We start from the raw sequence: 25,420 nt of genomic DNA on the forward strand, positions 1-25,420 counted from the left end.
TAGGGGTGGTGATGGGTGGGTTTAGGGGTGGAGATGGGTGGGTTTAGGGGTGGAGATTGGTGGGTTTAGGGGTGGAGATTGGTGGGTTTAGGGGTGGAGATGGGAGGGGGTTTAGGGGTGGAGATTGGTAGGTTTAGGGGTGGAGATAGGTGGGGTTTAGGGGGTGGAGATTGGTAGGTTTAGGGGTGGAGATGGGTGGGTCTAGGGGTGGAGATTGTGGGGTTTAGGGGTGGAGATTGGTGGGTTTAGGGGTGGAGATGGGTGGGTCTAGGGGTGGAGATTGGTGGGTTTAGGGGTGGTGATGGGTGGGTTTAGGGGTGGTGATGGGTGGGTCTAGGGGTGGAGATTGGTAGGTTTAGGGGTGGTGATGGGTGGGTCTAGGGGTGGAGATTGGTGGGTCTAGGGGTGGTGATGGGTGGGTCTAGGGGTGGAGATTGGTAGGTTTAGGGGTGGTGATGGGTGGGTTTAGGGATCAGGGGGTGGAGACTCGTAGGTTAAGGTATATGTTAGGTGGGAGGAGTTGGATCTAGATCTAACCACGCCCCCTGCATCTTTTGTTCTGCAGTGAGGACCATCTTAAAAACAGACAAATGAAACCAGTTGTTGAGGCAGTTATGTGGAAAATACAGAGCATAAGAGGTTGTGCAGTTTCTCAGTCTTTGTTGTTGGAGTTCTGAGGAGGAGGTGGAGGAGGAGGCGGCTTGCTTTTCGGCGTTCCAGAGTTCAGTGGATTCTCCGTATCCTGATTCCCCTCCGAGCACCAGCTTTTGAGTCACTCAATCTGCAAGGGCGAAGAGATAGAGCGCACGTTATGAAACGCTTAATGTGTTCGATGTTAGCATCCTTGTATTTCAGACAGTAGAGGTCATGGGTTTGAATAAAAGTCACTTTGGACATCAATCAACTTCATTATATTTATGAATGAGAGCTCATTTATAGATTGAAACCACACAAATCAGTAGTTTGTTGCAGTTTACTATAGTAATATTAAATGGTTCCAAAAGAACACACTGATATAACACTTTATGGTGGATTCAGATATATTTTAACCCATTAGAGGTTGTTACAGCAGATGCTGATTTTATAAAAAAAAATATAACCATCAATTAGAAATGTGCAGACAATTTATTTGTGTGTTTGTTTTTTAAGTATGTTATGAAAATTTTAATAATATGCTTTTTTGCTTCACAAGTTATTGTTCCTAAATTCTTAAATTATTGATTTTTGTAAGTTATTTGATTCCAGCAAATATATACCTCTCATCTCTTATGATATATCATCTCTTAACTATTAGCTTAAGAGAATAAAATAAACCTTTAACCTTTTATTAGCCACTGCAAAAAAAGAAAAAAAAAACCCTTGGTATTTTTACATTTTCTAAAGATTGTCTAGACATTCTTAAATCCTGATTAATAAACAAAATTACTTTTCAGAAAAAAAAATCTAGATATTGCTAGTTTTTGCTTAAAACAAGAAAAAATATCTGCCAAATGGGACAACAAAAATAATCTTGTTTACCCTTTGAATTAAGATTTTTTCTTACCCCACTGGCAGATGCTTTCTTGTTTTAGGCAAAAACAAACAAAATTCTCATAAATCTTTCAGAAAACAAGACTTAATATATTAAGTCATTTTGCTTATCAAATAAATGTATTTTGATTCAATAATGCTTAGATGTTTGTCAAGTCAAAAATAAGTAAAATAAATGAATAAAATAAAACCTTTTTGGTAGTGTTGGTTGATAAATACTAAATATACTTGAAAAATAATTTAAGCTTACATGTATGACTTAAAGTTCTTATTAAAACTTATGTAGGACATCGAAAGCAATAATGAATCTGTAATAAACCAGAAAGAAAAGCATTTTAAATCTTCTTGGTGAAAGGTTTTACTTGACTGTTAAAACTGTGAAAGCAAAGTTTCTTAGGCAGCATGCAAGTGGATTCCTTTAATATCATATTTGCACATCACACCTCTGTGTTAGTACAGCTGCTCTGTGCACATGAAGTGCTCTTTTCCCAGTGCTATTCAAAGTGCAAAACCAAATTTCAAATCATGTTCAATCAGTTCAAAAAATCAGTGTGGAAAAAAGAACATCTTTGAAAGCAATAGCAACATTTTTCAGAGTTTCTCTTCTCACTTTATCAACAACATGCCGGTATCAAGTTGACAGGACAATTCTGCTCCATTGTCTCTCCTCAGGGAAAGACTCATTTGATTAAAAAAAACACACAAAAAAAAACCGGTGCAATTCACAACTGCATCTTAACAAATAGACTGTTTAGGTTACTTTACATCACATCACATAATTGCTTCAATAACTGTCTCAGCTACAGAGACAAACAGAGTAATTAATGTTGATGCAGCATGCAGCTTTTAGAGGGCTACTAGCTCTCACTGATTTTGTTGCATAAGGGGAGACAGAGATGCAACCAACCTTTTGAGGCAGTGGCACGTCCTCCCGAAACGGAGAAGTCTATACCAGCATAAGCATCGCTCTCTTGGAGGTTATTTTGATCTGGGTGTGGAGGTGGAGAATCACGTGTGACCCTGGGCACTTCCCTCAGGTCCAGAGCGATGTAGTTGAGGTAGCTGGATGAGGTGTTCTGAGGCGTCCCTCCGCTAGCGGAGCTCGTCGCTAGGGCTGCCGTGTCACGAGAAGCATCCGTGTGTGACCACATGCTATCGAAGGAGCTGGAGTTTTGCCATCTGCTATCTTCGGGTAGATTCTGATTGGCTGAGGGCCTGATTCCGCAACCACCAATAAAAGAAGCAGGCGAGGGGATGAACGTTTCTGAACTGTGTCGTCTCCTTCCCTGCGGGTCCGCCCTGATGACCTTAAGCTCCGGATGACCGAATGGCAGACGCTCGGAGATACAAAGGTGCTGCATTGTTCTCAACAGACCATCTCCGCATTCCACGTGCGTCTTTTCAGGATCTAAATTGGTCAATGCCTGCCCATAAGAGCACCCTAAGGGACGGGCGTAGTTGGGCGGGTTCCACGGTGCTACGAGCGAGTGTCGAGGAGGGTGGTCCTTCAGGAGGCTGTCCATGTTTGGGCCCAAACAGTCATGGTCTGGTGAGGAGCAACAGTGTTGATAGCAGGGCTGAGAAGGAGGAGGAGTTGAGGGCGAATTTACGGAGGATGGAGAAGCAGCAGCGATGTGAGTGGGACGAGACCCAAAGTCCATGTGAATGTACTCTCCAGGACTAGGTGGGCTTAAGGGCTCAGTTGGGGACATGGGAATGTATTCCATCTTTTCACACTTTTCTCGTGACGGGGCTTTGTAGGAGCGTGGGAGTGAGAAGTACGAGGTCTTTGGACCTTCAGGCGAGGCCTGCGAAAAGCCTTCGGCCACGCTAAGTTGTGACATGTCCATGTAGTCATCATACTCCACCTGCTCTCTACCAGAGAGGCTTTCGCCTGGGAGCATCATCATGTAGCCGTATCGGTCCGCTTGCTGCGAGGAACAGGGTTGAATGACCAGGGTGCTGGGGTGGTTTGCTCGGGGTTGCATAGGGATGTAACCTGCATTTGGAGACGGAGCAATGCTGTAGATCATGGGCATATAGCCATCGTCTTTTGGCAGTTTCTTTTGACACTCAGAGCTGAGCAAGGCAGGTTTGTTTGGGTGATGTAATTCAAAGTAAGACTTATGGGCTGACTTCAGCAGGCACGAGCAAACCTGGTGTCGTTTGGACTCCACCGGGCTTGATTCATCTAAAGAAGATGAGGTTTGTGTAGCTTTCTGCTGTGTGATACTCAATCCCCCGCCAAGCTTTGGCTTGGATGAATGTGCTAGCTTGAGGAAAGTCCTCTCCATGTAACTGCTCTCCTCTTCGAAAGTCCTCACCCCATCTCTGTGCCAATCCATGGTCATGTATTCAGTCAGTCGATAGTCCTCTCGAATGGGCGGAGTGCTGCCGTGGGATTCGGGCGTGGTGCAACTTGTGTGAAAGTACCTGAAGTCACACGGACTGGGGCAGAACTCATCAGACGAGTTGAAGCCTCCATCACTAGGAGAGCCACAAATGGAGGAGCTTGAGGGGCGGGTGTGGGTTTCAGAGGCCGAGCCGTGCCCGCTGCTGCTGGACACACTGATGGGGCTGGTGGCAGACAGGAAGTGAGACACAGGAAGTGAAGCAGACCGAGTGTGCTGGCTGGAACCTGGTGAGGCGTGGGCACAGCAGCTGCCGCTTTCTTCCCTGCCCACGCGGAGAACGGGAGTATTTAGGTGCACCAGGCTGCCTGTTCCAGAGCTGAGGGGGCGGTCCTGAGTGCCTTCGCCCTCGCTGGAGGTCCGGTAGCGCTGACCCCGCCCTCTGTTTTTCCCTGTAGGTGGCGTGCCCGTCACTGAATCTGTCCTGGAGGGGCACTGCAGCCCGGTTTGGCTCTGGTGAAGGTTGCCGAGATGTCGGCGAGTAGTGATGAACGGCATGGGGTTCGAGCCGGAGGACTGGCTTTTGCTTCGCGGCCTGAAGTCAGGAAAGGCCTTGAGAGCCTTCATTGTGTCCAGAATGGTCTCGTGCATGTTCTGCGCCACCACCGAGTCTTCGACTTGCACCCAGATTTCACCGGGACCGATGGAAGAAGAGCGGCCTACCTCGATGAAGAAGAAGCTCTCGGAGTGGCCGCAGCGGCGGATGCTCATTAGCGGCAGGTTGACGGCCGGCGTCTCCGAGTTCAGCTTCACCAGGTGAATGGTCTTGGTGGAAAGGCACAGACGGTACACGCCCATTAGATTCCTAGTCTGACCCAAGCCTTTAGGTTTGACGTTCACCTGCCACACCTCCTTGAAAATAGTACCTGGCGAAATCGTACCATAACCGTCGTCGAGTTCGTCATTGTCTAGCTGCCCCTTTTTCCCCTCCGCCATAAGTTCGGTGAGGGCTAGGTACCACTCCTCTTGCTCCTGCTCGCTCTCCGCCACCACGGCGAAATACTCATCTTTAGTATAAAGGGCAATGAGGTATTTGTTCTTAGCATCAGCCCTCTTGTTCACCGTAAAACACTGGGACAGATAAATCACCCTCTTGGCAGGGCACGCAACACCAGAGGCAGCAGCTTTAAGGGCGTTTCGAAATTTCTTCTCGCTGTCGTAATACTCCAGCCGACTGGGGCCGAGGTTGCTGGGGCCCCTCAAGACGAAGAACCTCTTGTGGCCATGCTTCTGTTTTCTGAGATAACCACATTTCCATATGTCCCGGTCCACACCGGCGGAGCAGACGGCGGCGGCGGCCAGGGCAGCAGCGGTGGTGTCGGCGCTCAGGACGCGGCAGAAGGCAGAATCGTGCACTTTATACTGGAGCGGTGGCAAGTGCTTCCTCAATACAGCATCCTGAGGGCTCTCATCCGGGAACAGATGGTGCACTTTAAAGTGGTAAGGCGGATGGTACCTCCTCTGAGGCTGAGAATGAGAGGAGGCTGTTAAGTGCATGGGCAAACGGGAGCCGTTGTTATTGATTGAGGTGGAGGAGGAGGAGGAGGAGGATGGAGGCTCCCCAGCAGCACAAGAGATGTCGGATGTTTTCATGACCGCGCGACGCGGTTGTGCCTCTAGTGTCAACATGACGCCGTGATTCGGTAAACGCGGCCGATCTTCCATGGGACAATGCGATGAAAGGTCACTTTACCTCCGCTTTACACTGATGCACGGCCCATTCTGTTGCCTGCGCGTTCCTAGCTCAGATACAATTACACGTTCGAGTAATCCGTGCTGCTTTCCGATGTATCCCCCTGGTGATTATTCAGCGCGACGAAACATTGCATCTTCGCAGAGCCTCCATCATCGCTCGCTGCCATGATAAATCTTTATTTGCCCGCTTCACTCATGGTGGCTACACATCACTACAGCCCAGCGAAAACATCACGTGTCGAGCACGTCAGCGCACTGCGCGGTGTGAACGGGGTCACCAGACGTCTCTCATTGGTCCGCTTGCGAAAAAAAGCTGTGATGGACAGTCTTCTTAACCAATCAGAGCCGTCAATCCAACAACGGCGTCTGTCTATTGGAGGGGAGATCTGCCGTCTGCTGCCTCTGTGTGCAGACTCTGGTGCTGTAGTAAATATCTTTGTAACGAGAATAAGAATGCTTAATTTTACATAAAAAATATAGTGTTACATCCTTTTAATATTGAAATGGCTTTTAATGACAGTATCTTGCGATAATCTATCAGTCAGAAATTTGGTGACTCCTACTCTTTTATAGTTTATCTTATAACACAATTCAAATAATTTTATAATAAAAGCAAAGTGTATGAAAATAGCATAGAAGTACAGAAACCGTGTAGTGGCCATGATAAACAAAAAATATAAATATAAAACATGGCTTCACACTTTAAGAGCATATCAATCAACAAATCAAAATAGTGTATAGTATAAAATACTGCAACAAATAATTATTTTATCAGCCATAGAAGCAGGGGAAGATGCAGGAGATGAATTAATGTGTAAAAATGTGCTGGGTTTATTGAATAGTCTTATTTGCATTCTTATCAACACTGCATAAATGCATCATATGTTATTATAACAAAGCAAAAAGATTGGAGAACTGCTGCTTCAACAAACTTACCTTGAGATGGAGACATTATCTTATCTCAACACAACACACAAGAGATAAGATTAAACAGTAATAGAAAAATAATTAATAAATTACATGAGTATATATCATTAGGAAAGAAATAAAAAATACTCCTGAACAAACAAACAAACAAACAAATAAAAAGCAGTAATATTAAATTTTTAAGGAATGGACTGTTTACAAAAAAACAGGGGGCCATTGTCTAAGTTACTAAAAGTAAAAAAAAAAAAAAAAAATTATAAAAGATTTGTAAAATTGCACTACAGACCGGCTATAATTATGCTCAAAATTAGGAGGGCATAAACACATTAAATATTGATTGATTGATTTATTTTATTTTATTTTACAATTTTTTTCTTTTTTTCAATGAAACATTTTAATGAAAAGAAAGTTCCTTCACAAACCCTGATGTAATGTGATCATGTTTTATGCACTTCTTGTTGTTGAAAACAAAGAATGGAATACATTTTCTTAGAATTTTTATATCAATATGGTACAGAGCTGCCCTGTTCAAACCACTGTGATAAACGAGTTAGGTCAGAAGTAACCTCAAAAGGAATAAAAAAAATAGTTTTTTGTATTATCCAAAAATGTGTAAAGTAACAGATTATACTAGACTTCGGTTTAATCGGTTATGAAGCTTTAACATATTATAAGAGATATTGTATCTGCAGGACAAAATTTGACAATGCATTAACATTACAAATGTATTTTCAGGATCAGCGTTCACTTCATCCATCAGTGGCTGCCACCAAAAAGGGGCCTTACAATTAGCATGTCAGCAAACTTTAGGGGGAAGATTAAAACAATAATAATACTTTTATTCAGCAAGGATGCATTAAATTGTTTCAAAGTGAAAGCTAAGATATCTATACATTTCAGTTGATTACTATTTTAAATAAATTAACTTTCTATACATAAAATCCTGAAATAACCATCTCACGGTTTCCACAAAAATATGAGGCAGCACAACTTTTAAAAAAAAAAATCCGAAATGTTTCTTGAGCAGCAAATGAGAATATTAGAATGATTTTTGAATTAATTTACTGTTTCTCTTACTCTCTCTCTCTCTCCACACACACACACACACACACACACACACACACACATATATATATATATATATATATATATATATATATATATATGTGTGTGTGTGTGTGTGTGTGTGTGTGTGTGTGTGTGTGTGTGCGTGTGTGTGTGTGTGTGTTCAGAATAAGGACAATGCTGCTACATTCATACAAAAATCTGCTTTATATTGCACTGACTGTGGATATTTGTATTTTTATACAAACTTTTATATAGTGCATTGAAAATGTAAACACTTGATGAGAGAGAAGAGAAATGGTATTTTGATTCTTCTGTTTGTCTGCAAATATGGTGCTAGTGACAAATAAAACACCTTGAAACATGTGACGAGTAATGATGCTGAAAATTCAGCTTTTTCTAAAAATAACAAAATTACAATTTAAAATATATTACCATACAAAAAAAACATAATATTTCACAGTTTGTACTGTATTTTTGCTAAAAAAAATGCAGCCATGGTGAGTATAAGAAACGTCTTTCAAAAACATTTAAAAATCTTAATGAATGTTAGAGTATATTTAGAATTTAGATTTAGGTTTCATTGGAATTGAATCAATTAGGCCTTACTTATTATCCCTATAGAATCATTGAATACATTTAAATTATTAAGATTTAAGCCAAATCTATAAATATTTAAAAGACAAAGGTTAATACTGAGACATTTGACTAGAAATTAAAAGCAGGGAAGGTAATTTGATTCAAGTACATTTTTGTTGTGCTGGTCAAAAGTCTCCTCATATCCTGATAGCAAACACTAAATGTATTTATATTTATGTCATCTGTGGAAGGCCTCATGATCTCCCATGAACTCCACTAGAATCACTCCACCTCTGACTCTTGCTATTCTATCTCAGACTACATTTCCCATAATCCTTTGCTGAATGTATCTTGTCCTGTATCTTGTTTCCTCATCAGTCGCACCCTATTTAAAGCCTGGTTTTACTCACACTCATTGCTCATATTGTTAGTCATCTGTTATTTCCTTGTGGTGTCTTTGTGGTTTTTGACCGTGGACTGTTTATCCGGTTTCCTGATTGTTTGCTGCCTGCCCTGATCTTTGCCTGTTTTGTCTCTTTCTGGATTATACTTGTTTATTGTTAATAGACCCTGTCTGTTTTTTAAAGCCTGCACTTGGATCCTCACCCCTTCGTCACGCCCCTTTCATTATAGTAGGACCATAAAATGTTTGTCCAAACATATTCTTTGGTCCGAGGGCTATGAATGGCTGTCCAACCTGCCTGTCAGTGTATGTATTTGTATACGTCATCAGCGAGTTCCATTACTCTATTGCAGACCGAGCAAGAATGAAAGGCATTATTATTGTAATACTATGCACTTTATACAGTAATGTTTTGCAACATGAGGTAATCTGAAAAGCTTAGCATTCAACCCTCCACCAATGCCGTCTCTCACCGTGTCGCTGCCTGTGTTTTGAAGGAGGCGTGGCTTTGGAGAGTGATTTGCAGGGAGGGTGAAATCTTATGCTTTCAAAGCTAGCGTGCAAGTACTATCCTCTCGGAAATCACCCACCCTACTTTTAATAATATATAAACAGAAATAACATTTATCTGTATGCTTATTAGTGCTATTCCATTTATTACAAAAATGATTACCACGGAATGCAAAATAAAAATAAATCAGCTGCTGCACATTAAAACACATGACCGAATCAAGAGTAATAAAATGAATTTCAGCCTTTTAAATTATTTAATCAAAATCAGGTCATCTATCTGAAATCTATCTCCAGAATCATTAGTGTGGATCCTCTGACCGAATCCTTGAAATATCATATTTATTGTGTTGAGAGTCGGGCTGCAGACTCTCGAACATTCAGCGAGCGCTTGCCATTAATATGATGGACGTGTAGATGGTGCCGAAAAAAGAGGAGACACCTGTCTAAGAAGATGGTGTTAGTTTGACAATTGTCGCCAGTTTAGCTATTTTAGTTTTGGTATTTTCATATCAGTTAAGAAGAAACAGACACAAATATGATGTGCATTATTTTAGATTTTAAATATAAAAAGCAGTTGCTCAGGTATTCTGGGTGTTTTTCCTGTTTTGTTTTTGCCATATACTGTAATTACAGTGTGAATCAGTTTAGAAAATATTGGTATATCCTGGCAGTTTTTTGGCAATTTGCCAGGTTGAAAAGTTTATCATTATCGCTAAATTACTGTTGTGCACAATTTTGACCCCCTGCCAAATGATTACCTCCTTCATTCAAATCTCTACCCGATTGCTCAAACCTAACCTCACCCCACACAGACTCCTCAACCCACCAAAACTAAGTGGGGGGTAATCTGGCGGGTGGTCAGAATTGGCACAACACTGGTATGTGTATGAACAATGGTCAAAACATGTCTGCTTTGGACTAATTATGAAGTTTAGGCGCTAATGACACAACTACACCCCACATACTAACAGGGATGAGGCTTTTTTAGACCAATCTGGAAGTTAGCATCACCCTGGTTCCCTCGGCTTTTTATTGCAAAAAATAACCAACAACCAAAAGTTTATATTCTTACATCATGATATTCTTCACCGGAAAAAAATTAAACAAAAAAAAAAAAAAACATTTTTTGTGCTTTTTTAAGGTTTTTTTTTATGTTTTTTTTTTTTTTTTAGGTTTATGCAAGTCCAGGAAAACGTTGCCTTATTCTTTTATTCTTGTTTATGTTATTTTGTGTTTGTTCATGTTAATTAAAATGCAACTGTTCATTGTTAGTTAATTTTGGCTTAGGTCCATTTAATACTTTAAACTTTTGATTACATTTCATTACGATAATAATGCAATAGAAATGCTGAAATCATTATTAAGATTAAGAAGTGCATTAGAAGAATTAATATCTTTAGTTTATGTTAACTAATGTAGTTCATATATTCAGCTTTCTGTTTATATACTGAGGTTAATTTTGTGACATTGTTATGCAAGCATTTGATATTGCATTATGAAGCTCTTCTCAAGCATATTTACATGTAGGCTATTTATATATTCATTTTATATGTTATTTATGTTATATATAAATGTATATTGTATATATTTCATGTATGTGTGTGTATTTATAAATACATATAGATATACAGTACACATATATGTAAATATTATGTAAAGACAAACTTTTATTTTGGATGCGATTAATCAACGCAACATCGTTATGAGTTAAAACAGAACTGATTGCTTGAGAAGAACTTCATAATGCGATATCAAATGTATATTATTACTAGTTTAGTAAACTTACCATATATCAAATGTGAATGTTTTGATAGGAGAAATGTTTAAACTGCATTGCTTCTCCAAAATGCACAAAAAGTCAAATTTTCAAGCAGCAATCTATTTATGATAATAACATTAAAGCTCCAAGAGGAAGTGCATGTTTTTTTTTTTTTTTGAACACAAATTCATTGTTTTGTCTGCTAGCTCTTCCTCACACATCCAACGTACCTAATGGTACTTTGATATAAAGAGATACATGATAAACTATATGCATAAACAATAAAAAATGCCTTTCTGTGACCATAAAACAAATGAAATGCATGCAAAGGGTGAATCTACTGTAGAAATAATCTGAGAAACACAAAATAATCAAGAGTCACTTCCAAAAAGTAATTTAATATACTGAACATGTGCAAATCTACAGCAGAACATCTTTAAAACAGTCATTGAAATACAATAGTCTGCTATTTTCATCGAAGGCAGGAAGTCCAAACACAACCAGTTATTAATGTTTTAATATTCAGGAACATTGTGACTACTACTGTGATATTTTCTCAGAATAGCATCTCAACTCTTAAAACATTTATATTTACATTAACATATAAAGCTATACTTGAATTTACAAATTTGAATCATTCTGTTATATTTCAAAACAACAAACGTGCTTCAGGAAGATATACATCTTAATTTCTTAAAGCTCTACTTTAGATCTCATTCAAAACAAGAAAGCGGATATTTACACGCCAGTTTCTTGATACTTTGATATTATTTCAGAACTTTAACATGGCATTTGTCACAAAGCAGTTTAGATATAAAACGTGACTTTGAACATAAAGATGCTTTATGGACCGTGTGTCTTTTCATGGCTGTTTTTGCAGTGGGTCATGTTTTCGGCGATGTTAGCCGTGGGCTTGGAGCTTCTGAGGAGCTCTGTGGCTGAGATTCGTTCACTGCAGCTAGCCTTGGCACTTCTCGTCCTTCTCAGAAGAGCCATGAAGTTGTCATTTTGAGAACTGATTTGGGAAGCTCCACCGCCGAGCACCTGAGTGCCAGGGTCACCCTGCTTATTTTCGAAGGAGTCTTTACGACCCAGGAGCTTTCTTTTAGACCTGCAAAATGGGGAAGGAATATGACAAAGAACAGAAGCCAACTCTAAAACAAGACTGGAGCTGGACTGGAAACTACAGTATTTACCTGTGAATTATGGTGAATAGGTCCTCTGTCGTTTGAGATTTGGACTTGTAAAGAAACACATCGTCTTCCTCTCCTACCAGTTGTAGAGGACCAAGATCGGGCGTTCGGTCCCTCTTCTCTACATCATAAGTTGAATGATCTGTTGACATTAAGAATGGGATATTATGAGCCTTGAAGAAAGCAGCCATTGGTTATGGTCTACAGCAGTTTCACAGACCAAAAGATTAAATTCAGCTTATTACAGTTCTCTTACTTGGTGCATTTGAGTGCTGTTGCTCAATGACCATAGGGTAAGATGGAATGACACCATAAAGGGTAACATGATATTGACTTGCAGAGATTGGAGACTTCGGAGACTTGCAGAGTTTGTCTGGAGACTGGGCATCGTCTGGGCTTTTCTGAGATGCAGAGTTATAATAAAGTGAATTGTCCACGGCTGGTGTCTTCGTCAGAGGCGGTGGTGGCGTTCTTCTCTTCTTATGAAGTTCATAGGTGGTCGTGTTGAAGGGGAACGCATCTGGATTCTGCGCTTCAAAAGTGCATGGGGGTTGTGGCTGACGGGACTCGGTCGTCAACTGTGGAGAATGTCCTTCCAAAAAGTAGCAATCCTTCTGCTGCTTCAGATGTGATGGTACGGTCCCTGTTGGTTTTGATTTGTTAATCATTGCGTAAATGTCTTCTGGTCTCTCTGTGGTTTTGACCGTTGTTGGTTCTGGATCAGAAGCCGTTCCAAAACGCGTCTGAGCCATGGCATTGGGTGGCCATTTATTTCTCTGGGGCTTGGGAGCCACTGGAGGTTTGGCTTTTTGGTTGTTTGCAGGGCACTCCTCCTGAATAACGTCCGTTGTGATTTCCTGTGCATTTTCAAGATCGGAGTTGCTGACCGAGCGCAAATGCACGTTGTTCAGATCCTCTTGAGTAACCACAGGCATGACCAGCAAACTGTTACTCATCCTTTGCTTGGGTCTGGTGGCTTCGGCGCTGTCCGAGTAGCGGCGGTTTGCTTTCGGCTGAACCGGTTCTGGATCAGGAGGGTGCTGCTGTAGTTCAGGAAGCTGAAGAGATAGCCTTGCGTTACGGTTTCTTGCCCTTTGGCCAGGAATAACACTGGAAGGCTTATGGCGCATTCTGCCGCCCAGTTGAGAAGGTCCTGATTGAGTGGGTGTTTCGCATTGGCTTGCATAGCCACTCGATGGAGAGTTCGACCCGAAGCGTTTGGAAGGAGAAGAGATGCAAGGCTGGGAGGTCGAGGAGTGGGAAGAAGACGGGGATGTGTTTATTTCAGAACTACCTTCGTTTATCGGAGTTGCCACTGAGGTGCCAGACTTGCACGGTTCGCTGGATCGAAGCTCATTTAGTGCTCGGTGACTAGAGACAGACGTCTTGCCAGGTGCTTCAGCAGTGGGAGTTTGTTTCTTGCACTTAGCAACTTCTTGCTTTGAGGACGGGATGAGATCAGGCAGTTTCATGATGCTTTGGGTGTCTTTTTTCAGATGGAGCCCCTGTAATTTGTGTTCTGGATACTTCTCCGCCGCGAGCCTTTGCAGTGACACTGTTCGCACGGGTGGAGCTGGTTTAGTTTTGGCTTTCTTGAGGACGATGCTTCGAGATCTAGATCGCGGCACGGCATCTGGGAGTCGATCTCCTCTCCTGGATGTGCTGTCGCTGCCGCTGTCCTCCGAGCTGCTGCTGGGATATGAAAGCGCATAGCTTTCGCACCGGCGCCGGGCCACACCAGGGTTAGTATTGACAGTGGTGGACAGTGACAAGGAGCGTCTGTGGAGCTCTATGTTACTGGTTGGCCTACTCCTACGCTCTTTCTTCATGGAGCTCACGCAATCTCTATCTCGTCTTATCACAGCAGCAGAGTTAGTGGGTGATGCCTGGCTCGTCTCCTCTGGATCCTGGAACTGTGGAGGGGGTTTTATCACGTCAGGTGCCATCAGAAAGGAGTTGACCTTATCGTCCCACTCGGATGAAAAGGTGGAAACGTTCGGGCCGCACCAGCCTTGGGCAGAACAAACCAAGGTTGTGTTTTCCATCACTGATTTTAGTTCAGCCCTTTCCCATGAATCTGTCGCAGTGATATCCCATTAGCTCCTTCAAGCTGTTCCTGTGGCAACAGAAAAAATAATTCATTGCAGGGCTGTGATGTTACAACATAAAGGCAAATACTCTATCTCTTTTCCACTCGTGGGTGACATCACCATCCAAATGCTGTGGACTAAAAAGTGTGGAGTAGAAGATCTGCCCATCTTGGTCTCTGTTTGGCACATGAGTGGGTGTTTGCCATGGCAACAGTTACCTGTTAATCCATATAGAGACAGAAAGCAGACTCTCAAACTGTATTTCCACATGCGTTTATCACAAGTGACAATGAGCAACAGAACGTGTGCATCGAAGCATGATTGCTTTGATTAAGTTACTATATACTGCTAACTTATAGGGGTACAGCATGTTATTTTATTGAACAGTAGGGATCATTCATGCTCAGAGGAGGGTTACAAGGCCAAAACGTCTTTAGGGTGATCAGAAACAGGCTGGCCTTTACGAGTTCTGTGTTAAATAATAGTAAAGAAAATCTGCGCTTTGCCACTTTTGGAAATAAAAAATGGGCATTTGAAGTTAAGTGATTTTGTGAAATCCATTTGTTTTATATCTTCCCCTCAATCTTGTGCAGACCAAGAGCCTCGGACAAAAAGAACATACTCATTATTAATATAACGTGAATTAAGAGATGATGTCACGCTACACCTCTAAAAACAGAGTGATCACACAGAATATCTGCACTCTGCTCGTACCTTTCAAAATAAAATGACATGATTATTCAAAACCGAAGCCCATTTATCTATGTAAAAGATTGTGTCACAGATAGCCAAACGCACCATATACCAACATGCAAGTATTATGTGAATGCATTCGTTATACTCACTTTTATACAGAGACAGGAATGCAAGGACTTTAAAATCTCAGGTACAGTATATCTAAGAGAAGTATCTGTAAGAAATAGGAATTCTAAATTCTAAAATTGAAGAATATTGCTATTCCACCCTCTATTTATGATGGTTTTGCAATTAAATGAGACCTGTAGACTGTCCCAAGCTTCTAGCTGAGAAGGACACCATCATCCTAAATGATGCTCGCTCTGAAAATGATACCAGAATGTTTAGACCTGCTTTTCTGTTGCTCAGACCTCGACAACCTGTCGCTTGATGTTTATAACCAGCCGTATCACTGACTAGTGGTCGACACGTAAGTTGTCATGAGTGCTATCACCAGAGGAATCTTTCAGATCAACAAAACACTGAAGAAGCACACATCTTGCTACTCACATGTTCCTGCGTGTGCATTGTGACGTTGCTGCTTACGGACAGAAATATCGATGTTTTGTAACCATATTGAGGTGCATGACACCCATGACAGGTTAGAACAAATAAGCAAAATACGAGGCCAAATTAACCCATTTAAAAAACTTGCCACGACCAAAGTCAGAGGTCACTTTGCCAAAATACTCAATATTGCTGCAGAGGACAAACGTCACAGACAAAGGCATGGAATCAACAAACCTGTAAATGCATTAAAGTACATTTCCCAGTGATCTGAAGATGTCAAACCCAACCGTGCTTAAAATATCCCATTTTGTCCCCTTCGTCTTACCTTTGATTCGCTCTGGAGACCGAGCCGTGCTGTGTGATGATGTTCCCACTCTATCGCTGTCTCTCTCTAGCTCACAAATTCACATGCTGTTACCATGACGACAGGAAGTGGGCTGCTTGCTTCCTCTCCGAGTTCAAGTTCGTTGAATGCTGAGTGAGGAGCGAGAGAGAGAGAGAGAGAGAGAGAGAGAGAGAGAGAGAGAGAGAGAGAGACATATTACATAAACACCAAATCCTCAGAGACTCTGGAAAATTCACTGTGCTGCTTGTCAAAAAACAGCTATATACCCAGCCATAAGTCCGAATCCACAATGCAATTTCAATAAACCTGCATGAAACATTGAGTCTAAGCAAACGAATAGGATCAGTGCACCAATTGTTTCGATAAAACAGATTGTCCTTACTTCGTGCAGCATTGCAGTATGGCATGAAAACAACTAAAAAAATTGCAGTCACAATGATGCTTCTAATGCACACTGTAACGGATTTTTGTAATTTGAACAGTATTTTACTGTAATATGTACAGTATAATACTGTTACATGTGCCAACAGTATAATACTGTAAATAGCAAAGGATTATGGGAAAATATAAGTTTAGTACTGTAATTATTCTCTACTGTAAATCGATTTACAGTAGCGACAATGCCAGCGAAAAAACTGACCAATGACAACGGAGACTTCTTTTCAACGGTTTTTTTTTTCGGTTGGTTGGGACAACTGAGGAAACACTCAACAAAAAGGTTAGTATTGTTTCTGTAATTATTTTATTTAAAACCGAGATATTTTCAAATGCAGTCACTTATTAACAGCAACCTAACAAGAACCAGTGTTGCAAATTGAGTGAGTTGTGAGGACATATTCCTGTAGTCAAGACTTTTTTTCTGCCTGTTTGTCAAGGCCTGAGGTAACGTTAATGTTACAATTGTTACTACCGTTATCATTATGACAACTTCAACGGGGTGAATAAAGTTTACATTGACTGATATTTAGTGACACAGAAACAAAATAAGCTTTTTTTAATGCTCCTCTGCCTCTTTAATGTAAATTAGCTAAGCAGGAGGACTCTGTGGAAACTTTACGTTAACAGCAAACTATCTTGACGTACAAAAAGAAAACGTGAGGCAACACTAAAGACGGAGGTTGTATAACAGTATTTTGAAGTGAATATTTCGTTTTCATTTAGTTTTTTGCTGTTAGAACCGCGGAACGTCGGAGGTTTGGAGTTGCTTGGAGTTCTTTTCTGGCGGTTACCGTCATCTGAAGAAACTGGTAAGCTAACAATAATTCAATGAGGAAAAGCTGGTGATTATTATACCAACGTTGACTCTTATATTAAAACGTTAACATAATATGAAAACTGTCATTTCTATCTTTAACATACTGTTTAAAAAAGCAGCAGTCAAGATGGTTGTGCAGTTTTGTGTGCGAACACTGCAAGTTATCTGTGCGAACGCCACCGTACCACCGTATCATAATGCATAGGAACCTGCCTAATTTTAGGTTCAATGGTGGTTTGCCGACTTGTCCTTGTAGTTTTCAGATTCTGTCTGCACTAAAGTCACACATGCTTCGTAAGCACACACAACCAAATAAGGTTAACTGCAGACCTGCTCAAACGGATGCTGTGATTTGTCAGGTTGTGGGATGCGAGCATACTGTACACCCCCAAATTTTCCTAGCTTCTGCGTCCATTTAAATTGGCATATAAGAGATGGGGAAAACGTTACCTGCCCCTTTCCCAACTGTGAAAAACATTTTCATGTAAAATCATCTTTCACATCTCACATAAGCAGAAAACACAATCTATAGATGATATGATATAATGATAAAGACGAGCATCCGACGAGCTGGATGGCGCCTTGAATGGCAGACACCGCCGTCGGTGTATGAATGAGTGAGTGGATGGGTGAATGTGAGGCAACTTGTAAAGCGCTTTGGATGGCCATGTGGTCTGTTGAAAGCACTATATAAATGCAGTCCATTTACCATTTTAAAGAAACATTTTTGACAGAAGACATATTTCAAGAGGAATTTTAATTATGTGGCACCTGAACAGGTGTATCTAGGTAAAAATTCCAAAGGAAAGGACTGCTTTTTGCAGGATGTTCCAGTAAATGAGACCCTCAAAGCACTTTTGAGCCCTTGAGTCAGTCAAAGCACAGTACATTGATGCAAAGACACACAGATCAGATGACCCACATTTACTGGAGGATGTAAGAGATGGCAGGATTATAGTTTCTTAAGACATTTCTAAAAGACTATTACTGTTTTTGTATTCATATGTCATGCATTTGAGGTACACTTTAATTTTCATCATCATTTATGATCAAACTTCTATTTTGCAAGATAGGCAGAAATAGATATCACAAAGTGACATATGCTTATAAAGCACATTGAGAAGTATTTTAAAACAAGATGCAAGTATGTTCTCTATATATGTAATTAATTTCTCCCAACCTTTTGTTAATTGCTCTACTTTTAGGTCACTGCAACTCCAGCAGATGGAGAGAGAAGCCTCTCTTTGCCCAGTACCCCAAGACTGATTGCACTTGGTAAGTCTATTAAAAAGCTTTTTTGATACTACGGATGAGATTAAAGTTGGTCAACATCTACCAGCAGACAGATACCCGAGAGCTGACTGAATGTCTGCTCTTGTGTCAACACAACATGCATGCATCGCGGTGCTCTTGTGAACATGTGTTGCAGATTAATATTTTGTAAATAAAGTGGTAAATTATGTTTAATTATTTTAGGCAGCAGCCAATCCAACCAGGCTGTACATCACAAGCTCTTATCCTAAAGCTTTTAGGCTGCATTTATTTGATCAGAAACACAGTCATATTTTTAAATATGATTGCAATTTAAAATAACTGTTTTGTATTTAAATATATTTTAAAATGTTATGTATTCCTTTTTTCATTACTCCATTCTTCAGTGTCACTTGATTCTTCAGAAATCTTTGTAATGTCGTACCCTTGGAATTATAAGGTTCTATCTGATATTTTTGTCAAAATTTAGTTATTTACATATTTTTATTCTGTGGCCACTTCTTTACATTATATGATGTAGTTTTTTTTAAGTTATGTACATTTTGGAACATTTTATTTAGAAAATAAAAAGGTGCTTTCTACATGGAATGCAAAAAATTTAAAGCTCAATATCTCAAAACTGCTCAGAACGCAGATAGAACCTTATAATTCCAAGGGGACGATATGTTGACTTTCTGCTCAAGAAACATTTAAATTAAAATTAAAAACAATAATTTTAATTTGACGCGTGTGAAACACTGCAAAAGACTTGAGTGTAGTAGTCATATGTCTTTCTCTAGCACATTTTAAACAAGTAAAATATCCATTTTCAACTTTACATACACATCATGACATGACATTGTGTATGTGAGTGAGTGGCGTTCACACCAAATGCGAAAAGAGCGTCTGGCGCAAGTGATTTTCATGTTAAAGGGTTAGTTCACCCAAAAATCTAAATTATGTCATTAATGACTCCCCCTCATGTCATTCCAAACCCGTGAGACCTCCTTTTATCTTCAGAACACAGTTTAAGATATTTTAGATTTAGTCAGAGAGCTCTCAGTGCCTCCATTGAAGCTGTTTGTACGGTCTACTGTCCATGTCCAGAAAGGTAAGAAAAACATCATCAAAGTAGTCCATGTGACATCAGAGGGTCAGTTAGAATAATTTGAAGCATTGAAAATACATTTTGGTCCAAAAATAGCAAAAACTATGACTTTATTCAGCATTGTCTTCTCTTCCGTATATGTTGTGTGAGAGAGTTCAAAACAAAGCAGTTTGTGATATCCGGTTCGCAAACGAATCATTCGATGTAACCAGATCTTTCTGAACCAGTTCAACAGATCGAACTGAATCTTTTAAATGGTTCCAATATGAATAATCCACAAATGACTTGCGTGTTAATTTATTTAATGTGGCTGACACTCCCTCTGAGTTCAAACAAACCAATATCCCGGAGTAATTCATTTACTCAAACAGTACACTGACTGAACTGCTGTGAAGAGAGAACTGAAGATGTTTTAAAATTAATTTAAAACAGTTAGAAAATGATTTTACATAACATAGAATAAAAAAACAGTGAAAATATAGTGCAATCAGTTCGGACATTGCACAGTGCTCATTCAATAAATGCACAGCTAAACAGATGAGTTTTAAGTCTAGATTTAAATGTGACTAGTGTTTTAGCACATCTGATCTCTTCTGGAAGCTGATTCCAGCTGCATAGTAACTAAAGGAGGACTCCCCTTGTTTTGTGTGAACCCTTGGTATTTCTAACTGACTCGATCCTAGTGATCTGAGCGGTCTGTTAGGTTTATATTCAGTGAAAATATCTGAAATATATTTCGGTCCTAGGTCATTTAGTGACTTATATACGAGTAAAAGTACTTAAAAATCAATCCTAAATGCAACTGGAAGCCAGTGTAAGGACCTGAGGACTGGTGTGATATGCTCAGATTTTCTGATTCTACTCAGAATCCTTGCAGGTTTTGGATGAGCTGCAGCTGTCTAATGGTCTTTTTTTTCCACTAAACTGCAGTGTTTTGAACTCTCTCACAACAGACACCGAAGAGAAGACAATGCTGAATAAAGTCGTAGTTTTTGCTATTTTTGGACCAAAAAGTATTTTTGATGCTTCAAAAAATTCTAACTGACCCTATGATGTCACACGGACTACTTTGATGATGTTTTTCTTACCTTTCTGCTTCAATGGATAGACTGAGAGCTCTCTGCCTTAATCTAAAATATCTTAAAACTGTGTTCCAAAGATAAACTGAGGTCTCACAGGGTTTGGAACAAATTGAGGGTGAGTTATTAATTACGTAATTTAAATTTTTGGGTGAACCATCCCTTTAAATCAATGCAAAGACGCCGTTTACGAGCATCTGGAGGTCCTGCGGCGCAAGGCGTTTAGCACGGTACGGACGTGCGAATGAGCCGAACTGAGCGTCTGGCGCGATATGTGCGAGTGATTCAAGGGTGAGAGCGTGAAGAGAGAAAGATAATTCTGATTAGTCCTGAGGATATATCATGTTTAGGCTAAAAATAGGTTCAGCGCTTATCGTGGTTTGGAAAGAACCTGCATCTTGCAGTGCATTTTAAACATGGAAATATAGCGATTTGGCAAGAAACGTTGATGGAGCAGCAAATAGGGTCAGTACACAGCAAAATTACAAAACATTGCAAAATTACAAAAAAAAATTTATGGAATTTATCACGTTTTGGAAAAGAGCTTTTCATATATAAATTTTGACTTGACTGACTTATAGGGTTGCCATCCGTCCCTTGAAATACGGAATCGTCCCGCATGTGAGAATAAAATAGCGCGTCCCATTTTGAATCAATACTGGACGTGGTTTGTCCCGTATTTTCCGAGTTGTCTTCAATGCAGCATCTCATGCAGATCATCCCACCGGCATTCTGTGAATACTCGTCCTATTCTGCCCCTGATTGGGTAATACTCACTGCCATCATTGGATTGATTGGTTTGTTTCAGGTTCACAGCCAATCAGAGTCAGTGGAGGGCGGGTCTCTTGGCAGAGAGTCGATTTGAAAGAATGGTGGAAGCTGCTCCAGATAATTTTTTAAACACATTTTAAAGTTTTACCGATTTGTTTATTACGGTTAAGGTGTACTGTCAGACACATAAGCATTATTTTAATAAGAGATAAGAGAGATATATTTAATAATTAAAATACAGTGCCTATGTGAAGCAAATAAACAACTTAACTAATTTAAATGATTGCATTCTTCAATAGTATACAGTACAATTAAGAATAGACTATATAAAATAGATTAACTTACCAATAATAAAAAGAAAATAACAATAATTGTGTGTTTTACATGAATTTATAAATGTTTGTAGATCAGTTATTTATTATGTGGTTTCACTGTTTGGATGGTGTTACTATCTGCAAACAGTGACAAATATTTTATCCAAAATCTGTGTTCACGCCACCTTATACAATTACTAAAGTTCATTAGCAATTAATATTTTTATGAAAACATGTTTTAAGTTGTGATTTACCCTTATTTTTCTGTATTGAAGGTGGCAACCCTACTGACGATTTAAGATTCAAAATCTCTTCAATACAAAAACATTCCCTGTGTGAGTTCCTGTGTTTAACACGAATATCCACTCGATTGCTAATGTGACATTGATTTATACAACAGTTCAACAAACGAAAGGTATTAATATTAAGTGATGTTCATTTTAAACACAGTAATAGTCAGTATTTTTCGATACAAAAAATAGCTCCAACGAAAGCTACTGCAGAACAGCACCACACAGCAGTGTTTGTGAATGAATCTGCGGCTTTGAATAAATTAAGAGAGCCAATAATTCAATGATTCATTGATAATTACAGCCATTTGCTTCCTTACTGAATGAATGAATGCCTCACAAATAAAGATAGTGACTTGTTGCGACGTACTGGGGGTTTTAATTTCATATTTAAAGCATCACTTAGTTTTTACCATCATTGCATATTTCTCTATTTAATTTTTTATATTTTTTATTTAAAGCATTATTTATTTTATAAAAGTATTTGTAAATGTAAAAAAAGCAAATATTAGGAGCAAATATTGACCCTAAGTGAAAAAGGTGTAACTGCAGAGAGGGGTTACGCAGATGGATGTTAAAAGCCTCATGGGGTACTACTCTAAAAAGTTTGAGAACCAGAGCCTAGAGACATCACAACCCAGCATCAACATTCCCAATAAATTATCTAAATTCCCAAACCACTGTTAATTTAAACAGAAAAGCAAAAATAGACTACTATGTTTGATTTGGCATGGCAGAAAGCACGCAAAGAGCTGTCTCTTTATAATCACTAAAAAGTGTCCCTCATTTTAATTGCAACCTCACAAAGGTTCATGATAATCTGTCTAATCTGTTCATAATCTGTCTACAATGTATAATTAATTATTTATTTATATAGTACATATTGCTTTTATTAACATAAAACTGCATACAGCACCATGTTATGACTGTTGGGAAATCAGTGGTTTGATAAATGTGTTTTTTCTTGCTTGCAGGTTCATTCTGAGAATAAACCCTGATGGCACCAAATGCCTAAATCACAAAATCAAAATCACAGATCAGCCGGGCATCTGGAAAAAGGGTGCAGAGAAAAATCGCCAGCCTGAATCCCCTTGTGACATCTTTCATCAGAGAGCTTGTTGAATTCGATTGGCCAAATTATTGAAAGAAAACAAGACTAAAATATGTTTTTACTGTTTGATTTGTTCTGCTTTTCAGAATGTTTTTCAGAAATTTTTAGCCATGTTACAAATACACAGGATGAATTCAAACACATTTGTAGAATGTACTTTTTAAAGTAAATGTTAAATAATGAAATAGTTAAACAACAGCACATTTTAATGACAAATGTTCATGAGAACTTATGCATTTTTGGGGGAGTAAAAAACGTATAGTTTACAGCTAGTGGTTTTTCATTCGTTAAACATCAGTTACACCTGTTGTTAATTTCATTAATTGGTTCGTCTTTTTATACTCTGTGTTTGGTTTTGTTGCTTTGTTTTCTCAGTATTTTGAGTTCTATATTAAATAAAACTTTGACTGCTGCGATTAGATCAGTTTCATCCAACTTTATTGCAACCTTACCAGTGACATGTAGATTAAAATTTTATTAATTTTGTAACAATAAAGCAAATGAAGCTAGACCCAAATCTACAAAAAAAGTCTGAGTAATATGAAATCAATTCTAGTACTGTAAATAAAAATACAGTACTTGTACTGTAAATAATAATACAATATACAGTATTATTACTGCATATTAAAATACAGTACTTGTACTGTAATTGAAAAATACAGTACTCATACTGTAAATAGTAATACAGTATGCATTATTATTACTGTAAATGGAATTACAGTAATGATACTGTAAACTATTTTACAGTAAGTTACTGGCATCCAGCTGCCAGTAAGTTACTGTAAAATTTACAGCAATCTTTTTACAGTGCATTTCACTGCAGGAGTAGTTCTCACCGCTGATTTGAAGTCAGATCCAGCCAATGCCAAACAGACATTCACCATTGTTCTGCATTTCCCACATTTCAACAACAGAGGTGGTGTGAGAGCATGTTTGAAGAGGTGTGAAATATATAATCATTCTGTATTACACAACTCAGTTGCATAACAAGCCCGTTTGATTGTAAACCTTCATGTGGTAAAACTCACTGTAGCCTTGCACTTCACAGCATGAGCGAGTCTTGAGGATGTTTTACTATTAGTACGGAGGGTCAAACGGGGTGATGGAGAATCATAGAGGGTAACCGTAGCTGTAATAACAGATGCCTCATCCAGTTTTGATTTATATAATTACACAAAGAAAAGAATTCAGATGCAGCCAATTGAACTGCAAGGTTAGTTCTTAAGTGATGTGGTGCACGTAAATGCAATGTCTTTTTTTTCATTTCTTGTGAATGCTGTAGCCAAATACTGTTTCTTCTCTGGTCAGTCCATCGTAAGACTGAGATGAAGCCGGTTTGTGGCTGATGGAGAAGTCCGTCATAAGGCTGAGGTGTAGGCGTCTCTATAGCTGTCTGGCTGGAAGATGCAGCAGTTAGTGAAGTCCATCACCGAAGCTGCAAACATTTATTGTTAATGGGAAGTAATGCATTACTCCATTTTCTCATCTGGGCTGGGCTTGTTTGTTTATAACATAAAAAAGTTATATTTGTGGCATACATGTATGTAAACGCCCTTTCACATCAAAAAGTGAAATGAACGCGCTTCAGGCTGAAAGAATTGTTTGTTTTTTTGTTGTTTTTTCCCAGCAGTTCACTTTCAGTGCATGTCCTCATCATGGGTGATGTCCTATAGTTGACATCACTTTTCTAAAAACTGTCACCAAAGCCACAAACAAAACAAGAGACACTCCCTTCACACAGAGGAAGCACAAATGCTTAAGCGGACAGTGACAGGAAACACAAAGCTTGGTTTCTAGATCGTGCAAGATTGAGTTAAACTGATGACCAAAGTCAAGAAAGCACCCGGGGAAGATGCGAAACACACAACATAAGGACTACACACAAAAAACAGCAAGCATCTCCATTATTCAGATTTAGATTTTTTAGTTTACACTAAAGGAATTCAATTAAAATCATAAAAATATTGTAAACCATGAGTGAGCAAAATTAAATATTTTCTTAAATTACATAGTAACAATAATAATTTCGGACACATCTTTAATTTAAAAAAAATTAATATAGATAATATTATTATTTTGGTCTCAAGACCAATTCACTTCAAAAACGCAAATCATTTAAGGGACATCAGAGCAACTTCAAGCAAACTGAAGCACAGCGTGCACAAACAATTTGTGTGAGATTATAATATGCTGTCCCTTAATGTATAAAATATGATATTTCTGAAGAAGATTGTTAGAAAATATATAATCATCATCCAGGGATGTGACGTGCCCTAAACTGAATGACTTTTCTACATCTTTACAGTGTTTTTGTTCATTTATTTATTTGTGGCCATGACACCAAAGTGTTATTAATGTGTTTGTTATGGTGTTAGAAGTGTTTGCTTACTAGTCAAAGTCAAATGTCAGCCTCCGAGAGATTCTGTTCTACACTTGATGATGGTTTTGATCGCAAGTTTTTGTAGTTGTAGTTGTTTGCTTATAA

General features: G+C 39.2%; 2 protein-coding genes across 4 annotated transcripts; both read right to left on the minus strand.

Moving 5' to 3' along the window:
- Window positions 1-347: 347 nt before the first annotated feature.
- On the minus strand, window positions 348-5,924 carry LOC113063906 (insulin receptor substrate 1-like). The gene is made up of 2 exons (XM_026234327.1): window positions 2,438-5,924; window positions 348-781 (listed from the first exon to the last, which is right to left on the minus strand). The coding sequence occupies exons 1-2, from the start codon at window positions 5,604-5,606 to the stop codon at window positions 777-779; spliced, it is 3,174 nt and encodes a 1,057-aa protein (XP_026090112.1). The 5' UTR covers window positions 5,607-5,924; the 3' UTR covers window positions 348-776.
- Window positions 5,925-11,266: 5,342 nt separating this feature from the next.
- On the minus strand, window positions 11,267-23,841 carry LOC113063907 (NHS-like protein 2). Of its 3 annotated transcripts, none has more exons than XM_026234329.1 (5): window positions 23,772-23,841; window positions 15,736-15,884; window positions 12,332-14,191; window positions 12,079-12,217; window positions 11,267-11,993 (listed from the first exon to the last, which is right to left on the minus strand). In XM_026234329.1, exons 3-5 carry the CDS (start codon window positions 14,118-14,120, stop codon window positions 11,726-11,728), a joined length of 2,196 nt encoding a protein of 731 aa, XP_026090114.1. In that variant the 5' UTR covers window positions 14,121-14,191; window positions 15,736-15,884; window positions 23,772-23,841; the 3' UTR covers window positions 11,267-11,725. The 3 variants fall into 3 exon arrangements, with proteins under 3 accessions (XP_026090114.1, XP_026090113.1, XP_026090116.1); XM_026234328.1 differs by lacking the exon at window positions 23,772-23,841 and adding an exon at window positions 16,139-16,208; XM_026234331.1 differs by lacking the exons at window positions 15,736-15,884; window positions 23,772-23,841 and adding an exon at window positions 15,645-15,728.
- Between the last annotated feature and the right edge of the window lie 1,579 nt (window positions 23,842-25,420).

Source organism: Carassius auratus, chromosome 46 (genome assembly GCF_003368295.1).
Source record: "Carassius auratus strain Wakin chromosome 46, ASM336829v1, whole genome shotgun sequence".
NCBI classification, from domain to species: domain Eukaryota; kingdom Metazoa; phylum Chordata; class Actinopteri; order Cypriniformes; family Cyprinidae; genus Carassius; species Carassius auratus.